This window comes from Carcharhinus amblyrhynchos, chromosome 20 (genome assembly GCF_965287045.1).
Source record: "Carcharhinus amblyrhynchos chromosome 20, sCarAmb.v2.hapA, whole genome shotgun sequence".
Classification (NCBI taxonomy): Eukaryota; Metazoa; Chordata; class Chondrichthyes; order Carcharhiniformes; family Carcharhinidae; genus Carcharhinus; species Carcharhinus amblyrhynchos.
This window is the reverse complement of record NC_137343.1, coordinates 23544805-23558082: the sequence shown is the minus strand read 5'-3', so window position 1 is coordinate 23558082 and position 13278 is coordinate 23544805. Positions and strand designations below refer to the sequence as shown.

The window sequence follows — 13278 nt, the reverse complement described above, 5'->3', positions numbered from 1 at the left end:
TTTCATCAAACAAAACTAACTTCATTATGCAAGTTAGAAAGATAAAACCGTTGACACTATCTGTCTTGTACTTTAACACTCAGGGTAAGAGGGAGGTGCATGTAAATTAACGGGCAAACTGTGGTTAAATACTGAATACATGCCAAATGTAACTAAATCAGATCCCATGGCTTTCTCAACAACCCACCAGGTATTAGTCAAACTGAGTCAACCAATCTCACTGGAATTTTTTTTCATGAGGGTTTCCAGTCTTCACCTTCAAAGATCTTCCCTTGGAATTCGCTCAAAGTCATTCCAACTTAATGCCTTCAACAACAGCCCATTTCAGAGCATTTCAATTTCTCCTTCTGTGATTATGTTCCCTTGGTTTTGTGGGTACATTCAAGCAATAACTTACAAGCACTTACAAGACTTATGCCAGAATTTTACCACCACCGGAGCGGGCATGGCTCATAAAACGGAGTTCTCCATTGGTCTCGGCCGGGATTTTACAAGCCTCGCCCAAGCGAGATCTTAAAATACCAGCCTTAAAGCCCATTTTCCACAACTCTTTTTCTTTAGTTGGAGAGCGTTTCAGCTTGACTAGGATTACTCCTGCCCCCTATCTCTTGTCTCTTACCACTGGGACATTTGCTGGCTGGTTGACTGACTGACTATAAACTGACTCCCCTGAGCAATGCTCTCCACTGATCTGGTGAGCTATTACAACACTCCAGTGTGCCCTAACTTGTTACTTGATAAGACCAAACGTTGCAAGCAGTGGAGCATCTGGTATCTTAAGTGTTACCATCTCCTTGGTTTACAAGCTTAAATAAGCGCACAAAGTCATAGAATGAATGGATTTCATACCAAGAGGCTATCTTGGGCTACTCTGCATTAACATTGATCGGCCCAGCTATAATAATGCTTAAGAAAATAAGCACCATCCAGAGCAATGCTTGTTGCTGAGCCACTGGATTCAATATCCACTGTCTTCATCATGGAGTGGTTGAGTGTGTCTTATCTCTAGGATAAATCGCAACAATGTATTCAAACTATTTCAATGGACCCTCCCATCCCAATGAGCTGTATTACTAAAAAGGAAGTGAACAGCCAGGTCATGTGAATACCACCACTTTCACGACACACACATGTCGACACACACACCAACACAGACACTGACACAACATGACAGAAACAGCCAGAAGAGAGCCTCAGAGCGCAGGTTGTCTTGTAGTCCTTGGGAAACCTAGGAGAAGGGCCAAAAGGATTGTGAGGAGTGAAACGTTTAATACCAAAGGGTGGCCGGCAGCACACTGAAGGGTGTGGGGCTGTACTGTTAACTGCAGTCAATGGAAGGAGTCAGGACTTTGAGGAGTGGGGGTATAACATACCCTAATCGAACTTTCTGGGCCAGATCGTATCATGGTTGCCCAGCTCTGTGGAGTCCAACCTGCAGGATGTACCATCTCTCATTCAAGCTATCCCTGGTCCTCTTATCAATGTTGCTCATCAACTAATCAGCTATTCTCTGGGAGCTACACATAATCGGGTCTTGGGGGAACAGGCAGTCGCAGTTAATGTCTTGAGCCTCATGAGCATGGGGCCACTGAGTGCCCTCCATTTTCACCACATCATGGTGAGTTCCATAAATATTGAGGTGAAGGGAGGGATGATGCCAACCTGAGGCCATGTTGCAAGGTGAGGGGACATGGGTCTGTATCAGTGACCGTGCAAGCTATCTGCTGTGGGCTGCAACTCCTGTAAGGGTTGGTCAGCCTTCAACCGCTGGCTCACAATGGCATTGGGGAGGGGATTAGAGAGTAAAGATGGATTACATTGCTGACTGTGTCTCTCTCTCTTTTGACCACATCCTCACCAATTGAAGATGATTTTGTTTTGGAGCCAGGCCGGCTCCCTTTATTGCTGCTGATTGGCACAAGGCACATTGGAGGCAGCGAGAGCACCAGGGCCATTCCCAGGTGTAACCCACCACCGCAGGAGCCGTCCTGGAACATCGGGGAGCTGCCACAGAGGCTCAAGTGCCGGCCACCCATCAGGCCAAAGAGGGGCTAAAAAGACAGTGATACTCCAGGCCACGTTTCTACAGAAGGTGCTGGCCTTTTCAGGAGCTGTTAGACAACCTGTACCATCACGCTTCCGTTTTGACAGGGAAACAGTACGGCACCAGTGCCAGGTTCTCAGACACCTGGCACTGATAGGAAGAGGAAGGCACCCTCTCCTGGTAACTTTGAAAGTCGCGGCTGTCCTGATCTTTTCCCCACTGGTTAATTGCAGGGCTTGAACAGGGACCTATACAGAATCTCTCAATCTTTTGTGCCCTGGTGCATTCGTGAGGTCACAGATGGCCTGGCATTGCACTTCATCACACTCAACCTGGATCTGATTATGCCAGCTTAACAGGAGTGGTAATATCACGAGAGGTGAGAAACTGGGCACGAACCCGGTTTTCACCTTTCTCACAATTTTACCAGCTCACCTTGCCGATCGACTGGTGTGACGAGCTGGTAGGATCACCCCCATAGAATCTGCATGATTCACATGGAGGCCGGCCTGGCCTATTTGAATACGCTGAATCGCATCGGTGCAGCACTGCCAGCATGGATGCGATTTACTCCCATTTTCACACCAGTGGCAGAGTGCAAATGAATGAATCACGCGCAATGTCTTAAATTCTGCAATTGTAAAGGCTGTTAGATTTGGTGATTACTGAAACATTTGCATTGCTGTTGTGCAATATCTTTGTGCAACAAATCAGTTTACTGATTCCCTCGGCTTGATTTAGTTAATGTTTTGAAGTCCTGAAAGCGGTTTAATGGAGCCAGTGTTTGTTGTTAACTTAAGGATAAGTTTAATATGTATGCCATTTTTAAACTGTAAATCATCCAGCAATTTGTGTTGAGGAAGCAATACTGAGTTGCAAAATACCACAAATTACTAGATGTTTGTGCCACTCTGCTATTAGTCTTGCAAAAATAGCAGCTCAATGTCAACCTTAAACAGTATGTAAATAATTGAGACTTTAGTTAATGCAACCTGACAACGCATGATGTATGGATTTTAATACAAAGTGGGAATGCACTATTCTATAAATTAATGGGATCTCTACGTTTATGCTGAATTTATCAAAATTCAACCAATTTATTATTTTGGTTTTATTTAAATTATTATCCGAAGCTGTCATGAATTATGATTACCTGTTTTGTTTAGATCACCATCTCAATTTGGCACCTGCTGCCATATTTTTCAATCAACCAATTATATGTATGTAACTAACTAACTTCCTGTGAGTTTTTCTGTCACTGTCATTCCACCCAATCTCTCAGACCTGGAATTTGCAGAGTCTTGGATACTCCACTACGTATCCAAAAAGACAGGCAGACGCTGTGATCTGCGAAGTCTTATCCCCATATCTAGCAGAAACTATTTTCACAGGTATGGGGAGGAATGACTTCCGTATGTGAAAAATCCAAACTCAGCAGATATTTTGATTTGATTTTATTATTGTCACATGCATTAACATACAATGAAATGTATTGTTTCTTGCGCGTTATACAGGCAAAGGATACCATTCATAGAGAAGGAAATGAGAGTGCAGAATGTAATGTTACAGCCATAGTTAGGGTATAGAGAAAGATCAATGTAATGCAAGGCAAGTCCATTCAAAAGTCTGACAGCAGTAGGGAAGAAGCTGTTCTTGAGTCAGTTGCTACGTGACCTTAGACTTTTGTATGTTTTTCCCAACGGAAAAAGGTGGAAGAGGGGATGTCTGGGGTGCATGGAGTCCTTAATTATGCTGGCTGCTTTGCTGAGGCAGCAAGAAGTGTAGACAGAGTCACTGGACGGGAGGCTGGCTTGCGTGATGGATTGGCTACATTCACGACATTTTGTAGTTACTTGAGGTCTTGGGTAGAGCAGGAGCCATACCACTTTCTAAGGTGCATCTGTAAAAGTTGGTGAGAGTCAGAGCTGACATGCCAAATTTCCTTAGTTTTCTGAGAAAATAGAGGCATTGGTAGGCTTTCTTAACTATAGTATCAGCATTTGAGGACCAGAACAGGTTGTTGGTGATCTGGACACCTAAAAATTTGAAACTCTCGACTCTTTCTACTTCGTCCCTGTTGATGTAGACAGCGGCATGTTCTCCTTTATGCTTCTGACATCGACAATCTCCTTTGTTTTGTCGATGTTGAGGGAGAGATTATTGTTGCCGCACCAGTTCAACAGATTTTCTATCTTCATTCCTGTACGGTGTCTCATCATTGTTTAAGACCCGACCCACTACAGTGGTGTTGTCAGCAAACTTGAAAATCGAGTTGGTGGGGAATTTGGCCACACGGCCATAGGTGTACAAGGAGTGTAGTCGGGAGTTGAGAACACAGCCTTGTGGAGCATCAGTGTTGAGGATGACCATGGAGGAGATGCTGTTGCCTATCCTTACTGATTGTGGTCTGTGGTTTAGGAAGTGCAGGATCCAGTCACAGAAGAAGTGCCAAGGCCCAGGCCACAGAGTTTGGAGATGAGTTTCATGGAATAATGGTGTTGAAGGCTGAGCTGTAGTCAATAAATAAGAGTTTGACATAGGTGTCCTTGTTATCTAGGTGTTCCAGGGTTGAATGCAAGGCCAAGGAGATGGCATCTGTTGTGATCCTGTTGCAGTGAAAGGCAAACTATAGTGGATTCAAGTAGTCCAGGAAGCTGGATTTGATTCATGCCATGACTAACTTTTCGAAGCACTTTATAAGATAATGAAGGGGATGGATAGGGTAGAGGTAGAGAGATTCTTCCCGCTTAGAAAGGATAGCAGGATTAGAGGGCACATCCTCAAGATAAGGGAGGGGGCAGTTTAGAACGGAGTTGAGGAGGAACTTCTTCACTCAAAGGGTGGTGAATCTCTGGAATTCTCTGCCCGTTGAAGTGGTGGAGGCTACCTCGCTGAATATATTTAAGTCACGGGTAGATAGGTTTTTGATAGACAAGGGAATTAAGGGTTATGGGGAGAAAGCGGGAAAGTGGAACTGAGCCACTTCAGATCAGCCATGATCTTATTGAATGGTGGGGCAGGCTCGAAGGGCTAGATGGCCTACTGCTGTTCCTATTTCTTATGTTCTTATGATGATAGATGTCAGAGCCACCAGCCGATAGTCATTAAGGCACACTGCTTAGTTTTTCTGAGGTACTGGAATGATGGTTGTCTTCTTGAAGCAGACAGGGACCTCAGATTGTTGTAAAGAGAGATTGAAGATGTCTGCGAATATCCCCGCCAGCTGATCCATGCAGGATCTGAGTGCTCGGCTGGCTACCCCATCCGGATGTGGGTATGCCGGCGTTGGACTGGCGTAAACACAGTAAAAAGTCTGACAACACCAGGTTTTAGTCTATATTATCAAATAAATAGGTTGGACTAAAACCTGGTGTTGTCAGACTTTTTACCCCATCCGGACCAGTTGCTTTCTGTGGGTTGAGAAACCTGCTCTGACATCTGCAGTGGTGACCACAGATACAGGTTCATCCAGGGTGGAGGGCATGCTCTTGCTAATATTTGAGCTTGAGTTCACACCAGTCCCTTTCTCACTGCTGAAGGGTCTTATCCTGCATTGCAGGAGTTACGAAGTTTTAGAATTGACTAAATGCTCCAGGAAGATAGATGAGGTAGAAGCACTGTTTAGGTATTTAAATTGTCACCTCTTTAAACATATAAAGGAAAAAAATCCTCTCAACTATCTGAGAGTTGAATAACTCTGTTCCACCATTTTCAATATTTGTTTGTTGATATAACCCTAAGTGCTCTCGGTATATCATTGCTGATCCTTGACTGTTTTCCACAAACTACAGTTATCACATTGTAATTTCACCCTTTAATTGACAGTCCAAAGGGGTTATTGAAGGACTAACTAGCTGCTTTTTGTTTAGGATTATGTATGTAAGTCAATTTGTTTTGATTATGGATTAAATAGTTGATTGGATTTCAATGCCTTGTATAGGTTTTCATGAATGGGGAAGTTTTTATTTATTTATTGTGAGGTCTATAATAGACATATAGAACTTTATTTCATCTCAGTATGGGCCCTGAAGTCTGCTCATGGTGGATAATGGGTGAATTGACATGGAAGGTGTAGTGGCAAAAGGTGGTAGATGTGAGGCAATAGTTTACGTGGAGGGTGTTAAGGGACCATGGGGGTGAGTGTGTGGCATGGGTGAGGGCTATAGGGCCAAATGCTCCAGAAACAACTGCTTAAAGCCCCAGAAAACCAAGGTTGCCTTTTAAACCAACTCCCTTAGCATTTGGCAGCTCCTGTGGCTGCTTCTGATCTGCATCCATGGTGGCGGGCCCAACTCCATTCCACACCCAACGCACCTCTCTCTCAATCATGGATCCTGTTTTTTTGGGTTTTTCCCCAAGGTGAAAGAGGTGAGCGAAGAAATGTCCTGACTTTCACTACCTGACTTGGGAGCAGCAGACCAGGCAGCGGCCTCAGAAAAGGGACAACTGAAACTGTGGAGTCTCTACTGCAAACAATAAATTGTTCTTTGATTTTTAAAAATGCCTTACGTTTTCTTTATGTCTCCCTTTTTGCCCTCTCTCAATACAGGCTTTCTTTCCCTCTTTGCTTCCCTTTCTATACCTGATTTGACTTTCTTTCTCTGTTGTTCCTTTTCTTTTTCTCAAACCTTAAATCCTATTAGTTAAGGAGATGGACTGTTGATCCTAGCTCCACTGAGCTCACTTCATTGTTAACAGCTTGTACTTGCAACACAACGATTTCCATGCTGAAGGGTGAGTGAAAAAAGCCACAAGGTGCCCCTTGGTAGCAAAATCTGGGCCAATATTTGCTTTTAGGCCTGATTAAAAATTCAGTTCACACTGAGAAAGGAATCAAATTGCCTGGGACAACTAAAGTAGATGGGAAACTATGTGATGTGAATTTAAAATATGCTGCATAGGATCTATCTTGACTAGATTTGAAATGTTGCTGTTATGGATACATGTGTGCTCTGGCATTCTGCTTTATCATTTTAGATGCCGCAATGGTTGCCGTGTTCTCCACACACTCCCAGATTTGTTTAATATAATAAATGAGAGCTAAAAATATATCTTGGAAAAACATTAGCAAAAGAATGATTAAAAAGTCTTGTTAAAACTATGCAACATTTGGTTCTATGGAGTCAATTAAATCTTCTGTTTTTAAAAAATTCGTTTTGAAAGATTGCTTTTTTTTCTTTTAGAGGATCTTGACAGAATGATTCTTATCCTCTTTGGCATTTATGTCGGTGGTGCTGCTTGTTCATTTATCCGTGCCTACTTTTTTGTTCTCGCCGGACATAGGCTGGTGGCCAGGCTGCGTAAAAGGCTTTTTGGTAGCATTCTAAAGCAAGAAATCGCATTCTTTGATGAGAACAGGTGGGTGCCATGGACTTGAGTCTTGTAACTGTGATAAAACAAAGGCTATAAATGTTGAATTTTGTGAAAAAGACTTGTTTCTATCATTAAAGCTTCGTGATTAAAAGGTGACGATGGATTTCAGTGGTAATTACGTTTCTTCTTATTGAACTTGCCTTTAATTGAACATTGATTCCTCCACATACTTTCAGAGCTCAGTGTCATTTTGAGTGTAAATGCAAACATTCTGGAAAGAATCCCAAGTGCAGCATTTAGTTTTTGGTCTAGTTATTTTTCCCGCTCTACTCAACATTTTCTGGAATGGATGGTTGCATGGAGAAAGCTCCAGACTTCTCCCCAGTTGCCATTTATGTTGCAGCAGGATCATAGAATCCTACAGTGCAGAAGAAGACCATTTGGCCCATTGAGTCTGCACCGACCACAATCCCACCCAGGCCCTTAACTCCATGTGTTTACCCTAGCTAGTCCCCAAGACACTAAGGACAGTTTAGCCTGGCCAATTCACCTAATCTGCACATCTTTGGACTGTGGGACAAAACCGGAGCACCTGAAAGAAACTCCACACAGTGACCCAAACCGGGAATCGAGCCTGGGTCCCTGACGCTGTGAGGCAGCAGTGCTAACCACTGTGTTGCCCTGTTCATGCACCAACAGGAAACCTTCCTCCAAAGTTGAATGCCAACAGTGCCCATAATTAGAACCTCTGTTGTGTGCCCTGTTATTTTGACATGTTCTACTCACACTTGTAATTGGTACAAGGATATACAAAAATGTTGCTAGTGAGATATTCAATGATTGTTGAAACAGGCATCCTAAATCATTCATAGATTCAAATTCTGAGTTAATCAATAATATGTTAATATCTCAATGAAGTTTCACGAGCTGTGACAGAATGTGTTTTCAACCATTGCATATGTTAATTGCTTAAGTATTAAAGTTGAGTCAAAGGTTTAGTTGCATTGTTATGACAACAGTCTTTTATAAACTACGATGGACTAACCCTATTAAATATCCATTTAGTAATGAGCCTGTAACAATTCAATCAACAATTGAAATTTTCAGAAATTTTTAATCAGAAAATTGTCTTTTACTTTAGGATATTGACAATTGTGTGAATAGTGTTAGTTTCATGTTTTTTCTAATTTTATGCCTGTTACATTAGGCAAAACTGCATTACAGGGCTTTATAGAAGATGGCTATCTGTTGGGCTGCACTTAAATGTCAATCCAGGCTTGGACTTTGCTGTAGTAATGATGACAAAAACTGTCGGAGTTTGCTGTCATTACTCCACTGAAACTGACATCCACTTCAGGATTTCAGGCATACACAATGCAATGCGAAAACCAGAAGTTGCTGTCAGTGAGCCTAGACTCCTGCATTAGATGTGCTGTAGGGGTTCCCATAGACTGCAATCTCCATTGTAATCATGAATTGATTGCTGCTCTAAAACTGATAGTCTTACTGTTAAAACGTTAGAAGAGGTTGCACCTTGTTGAATGAGATGTAACTTGCTTTTTAATAGTGCACTGGCTTTGTAATTATTCTTAAACAGCCTTACTGGCTCTCAAAAATTAAATTTATATTTGTGAAATGTCAAATTTCCCTGTTACCATAAAAATATTTCACATTTAAAACATTTTTAACAGAAGTCTATATTTTAGCTTCTGTCTGCTATAGCAAAATAAAGCTACATTACAGTTTAAACCAAGCATTAAATTAAAATTAAATTTTAAGTACTTTTTTAATTTCCTGGTTTGTTGTGTGTATTTCAAATTTGATCGGTTACCTACCTGCTTGTGGACATCACTGCTTCTGCACACAAAGGCATTCCCTTGATTTGATGCCAGATTTAAACTGGCATGGGGAAAGGGGAAGTTCCTGCCAGAGATTGCTAGATCTTTGTGGGAAGCTTTCTGCAAGGTCAGCGACGAGTGCCCTTCCTCTGCCACTGACTGCAAAAATCCAGTCAAGAGTTGCAAATTAGAACAGCAAAATATAACTCTAATGATCAAACTGCAGAACACATTAATAGAATGAAAGCCAGACATGCTTCCTGTAAAACGTGAATTTCAAAACTAGGATTGTTTCAGACACATTCCCAGCCATCATTTTATTTAAGACTGCGAAACAGTAGGTTTCTGATGAGTATTTACTTAAAATGCTCAGCTGCAGTTTGTGACACACTTCCAGCCGTGGTTTATTAGCTGATTACATGGAGGAGCATGTAGACTATGACAATGTTTGTAATTAAAATGATTGATGAGGAATGAAGGAATGATGCCAGACACAAATTACTAGCTTAACGTATTTAAACTGGAATGAATGACAAGACAGTCATACCTCACACTGACCAAGCAAGATGTTTTTGGAATGAGGCAAAGCCAAATGTTAAAACTTTGCCGACATGATAGAGCTCCCAAAATATACAAACTTTAGAGTTCATTATTGCTATTAGATTACTAGCCGGCTTTCTAATTTATTTTTTCTTTTTCTAATAAAATGAACCAGATGTAAAACTAAAATCAAGTTAGTCACAGTAGTAGTGGGTTGAGGCACTCTGAAAACAGTCGGAATTTTCTGAATGATCTGATCAGTATTACTATTGTTTCAAAATGATCCAGTGTATGTTCTGACATCAAGAAGTTTAAAGTTTTTATTTATTAGTGTCACAAGTAGGTTTATGATAACGCTGCAATGAAGTTACTGTGAAATTTCCCGTAATTGTCACACTCTGGCATCTGTTCGGGTACACTGGGGGTGAATTTAGCATGGCCAATGCACCAAACCAGTACATCTTTCAGACTGTGGGAGGAAACCGGAGCTTTCGGAGGAAACCCGTGCAGACACGGGGAGAATGTAGAAATAGAGTCTTTGCTTTATCATAGTCTTAGTCATAATAGTCCTGGGCACTTCTTGAAATACTTAAAATATCACTTTTCGTTAAAAAAGCTAGATATTTTAAATCGGTTTGCTAGCCTCTCTTTCCCCCACCCCTCCACCAGCAGTGGTCCACTCCGGCAGTGTTTAATATAGCTCCCTACTTATGGGGGAGCTAGCGGCCCAACCCTGCTGGACTGAAGGGCAATCATGGTTCCCCAAAGGGTGGGGTGGCAGAGGGATTGCCCCCGGCCAGTGGAACCTTGACAGTGCCAGCCTGCACCCCATAACTCTGAAATTGTGTTTTAAGTGTTGTACTGGACTATTGTTTCTCTCTAAATTGTGTTAAGTAATAACTATAAGGTTATATCAAGTATCCAGGCCAGGGGAATGACGCACTTGCAGTAGTGAGCAATTTACAGCAATAATTATTTAGTCAATTCAAAATCCATGATGGGCAGAGATAGGGTTTGGTACAGCACGATGATTCACTTGGTGAAAATTTATGACTGTGAAGGTGAATGGTTTCGAAAATGTTTCAAAGCAAAAAAAAACATTTGTACATTAATTTACTAGATTCAAGGAAATGAAGACAAATGCTTTATAGACTAACCATGTGTCTTTGTCATAATAGTCCTGGGCGCTTCTTGAAATACTTAAAATATCATTTTTCGTTAAAAAAGCTAGATATTTTAAATTGGTTTGCTAGTTAAAAGTAAAAACCTCTACCTGCTTTTACTTATAAACCAGAAGGATATTGAAGGAAAGATAAAGGCTTGTTTTATGTTTGGATCCTTTTAATTATTAACCAATTAATTTTGATAAGGTGGGATGTTTTATGTCACTAGTGAAGAGAAGTGTTATGTTTGACAGCAACTTTGAGCCTGCAGATCTAATCCAGATGTCTGTGCTTTAACACATATCTTTCAATAGTACTTTGTTTTGTCATTGATGACCAACTGAGCACAGTATATGCCTAATGTAGCGGCCATTTATCTTTGTTAAGCCCTGTCAAGCTTGGCTATCTTCAATCTTCCCCCACATGGTATCTGATGTAGCACATATTTAAAATATGAAGAAAATGTCAGTAAAAGCACATCAAAGGCAGCCAGCACAGAAGTGGGACTTTGCTGCAAAAGTTTAACAATGAATGACAGCCTCAATAATTTAAAAAAACATAAACACAGCTCATGTAAAGTGGAAACGCTCTTTGTGTATGCAAGACTTTACTCATTCTGACTATTTCAGTTAAAACTAGTAAACTTAATAGTTATGACTGAAATGGTCTTGGTTAAAAGCCAGTGTGGATATGTGTCCGTAGCCTCTGTTAATGTTGTTCTGTAAATAACGCCGAGGGCTTCCCATGTTCACTCCCTTTTCATAGAATAGAATCATAGAATCCCTACAATGCAGAAAGGGGCCATTCGGCCTATTGAGTCTGTACTGACCGCAATCCCATCCTGCTCCTATCCCCGTAACTGCACATATTTACTTTGCTGATCCCCCTGACACTAGGGTCAATTTAGCACGGCCAATCAACCTAACCCACTCACCTTTGGAGTGGGGGAGGAAACTAGAACACCCGGCGGAAACCCACGTGGAGAATGTGCAAACTCTGCTTTGACCCTGAGCCCCCGGCACTGAGAGGCAGCAGTGCTAACCACTGTGCACCATGCTGTCCGCTTTGGCGGTGTAGCTCGTTTCTGAGAGCCTAATGTGTGCTTGATGAGGGAGTGTGAGTGTAAAGCTTTAGTTGTCACATTGTAATATAGGGAGTATGTTGGTACAAAGGCATTTTATACTGTGTTGCGTTTAAATCAAGGCAACTATCAACGTTTCTAAATTTACTCTGTAAAGATTTAGTGGGTGATTCACTCCCATCCCGCTGCGCTGATTTTTTTTTTTAGCACAGCGGGCCAGAAGATTTAAATGGCGCCGGATTAGTGTGATCCACATTGGGTGTCTGCCCCGAGCGCAACGGATTTCTGGCACCGTCAGCTCTGGCACAGAGTTGGATTATATATGCAACCTTTGTTTTAATCTTATTTAAATGTAATTAGCAGGCCCAGGACAGAAGTCTCTGGACCCGCTAGCCTCTCTTCCCCACCCCCCCACCAGAAGTGGTCCACTCCAGCAGTGTTTAATATAGCTCCCTCCTTCTGAGGGAACTAGCGGCCCAACCCTGCTTTAGTGAAGGGCAATCATGGCTCCCCAAAGGGTGGGGTGGCAGAAGGATTGCCCCAAGCCATTGGAACCTTGACAGTGCCAGCCTGCACCCCCGGTACTGCCCAAGGGGCAAAGTGTCAATGCCTGGGGGGCACTTTGGCACTGCCCACTGGGCATGGGGCAGTGCCAAAGGGGTGGGGCCGAATGGGGGGAGCAATCGGTGGGCGTGGGGGTCTCACTGCCTCCTTTCTGCAGTCAGGATCAGTGTGGGGATGGGGAGGAAGGAATGTCAGTGATTGAGGCTGGGGAGTTGGCCAGTGATTGAGCTGGCCAGCGATCCAGCAGGCAAGGGCCATTGCGCATGCGCTGATCTCGGTGCAATGCAGTCGGTCTCTTCCACAGGGATAGACCTCATGCACAGATGTTTGACATGAATTGTGAGAGATTCTTCTCTGAATTCCCACTGAAAAAAAACAGGCGTGACTTACTCCAGTTTTCAACACTTCAAATTTTTTGGCGAATCATCCACTTTGTATATAGTGTTTAAGGCAGTGACATATAATTTGACTGAGACAGTAGGGAAGTCCTGAAACAAGTCTCAAACATATCACTAAACTTATAAGCATACAAATAAGAACAGAAGTATGCTATTCAGCCCCTTGAGCCTGTTCTGCCAATCATTAAGTTCATGGCTGATCTGTTTGTGTTTTTAATTCTACATTTTCAACTACCCCTGATAGCTTTTGATTCCCTTGCCTAACAAAAATCTATTCCATCTTCAGCTTCAAAATATTCAATGACCCTGCCTCCAGTGACATCTGAAGCACAGAGTT

General features: G+C 42.3%; 1 protein-coding gene across 3 annotated transcripts in view; it reads left to right on the top strand.

The window, feature by feature from the left end:
• The window catches only part of LOC145355826 (ABC transporter B family member 1-like), a 178973-nt gene that overhangs the window by 33022 nt on the left and 132673 nt on the right, over positions 1-13278 (top strand). For all 3 annotated transcript variants that reach the window (XM_080208229.1, XM_080208228.1, XM_080208231.1), the window contains one exon: positions 7228-7402. In XM_080208229.1, coding sequence (XP_080064355.1) covers positions 7228-7402 — 175 coding nt within the window. The remainder of the gene's footprint in view (positions 1-7227; positions 7403-13278) is intronic.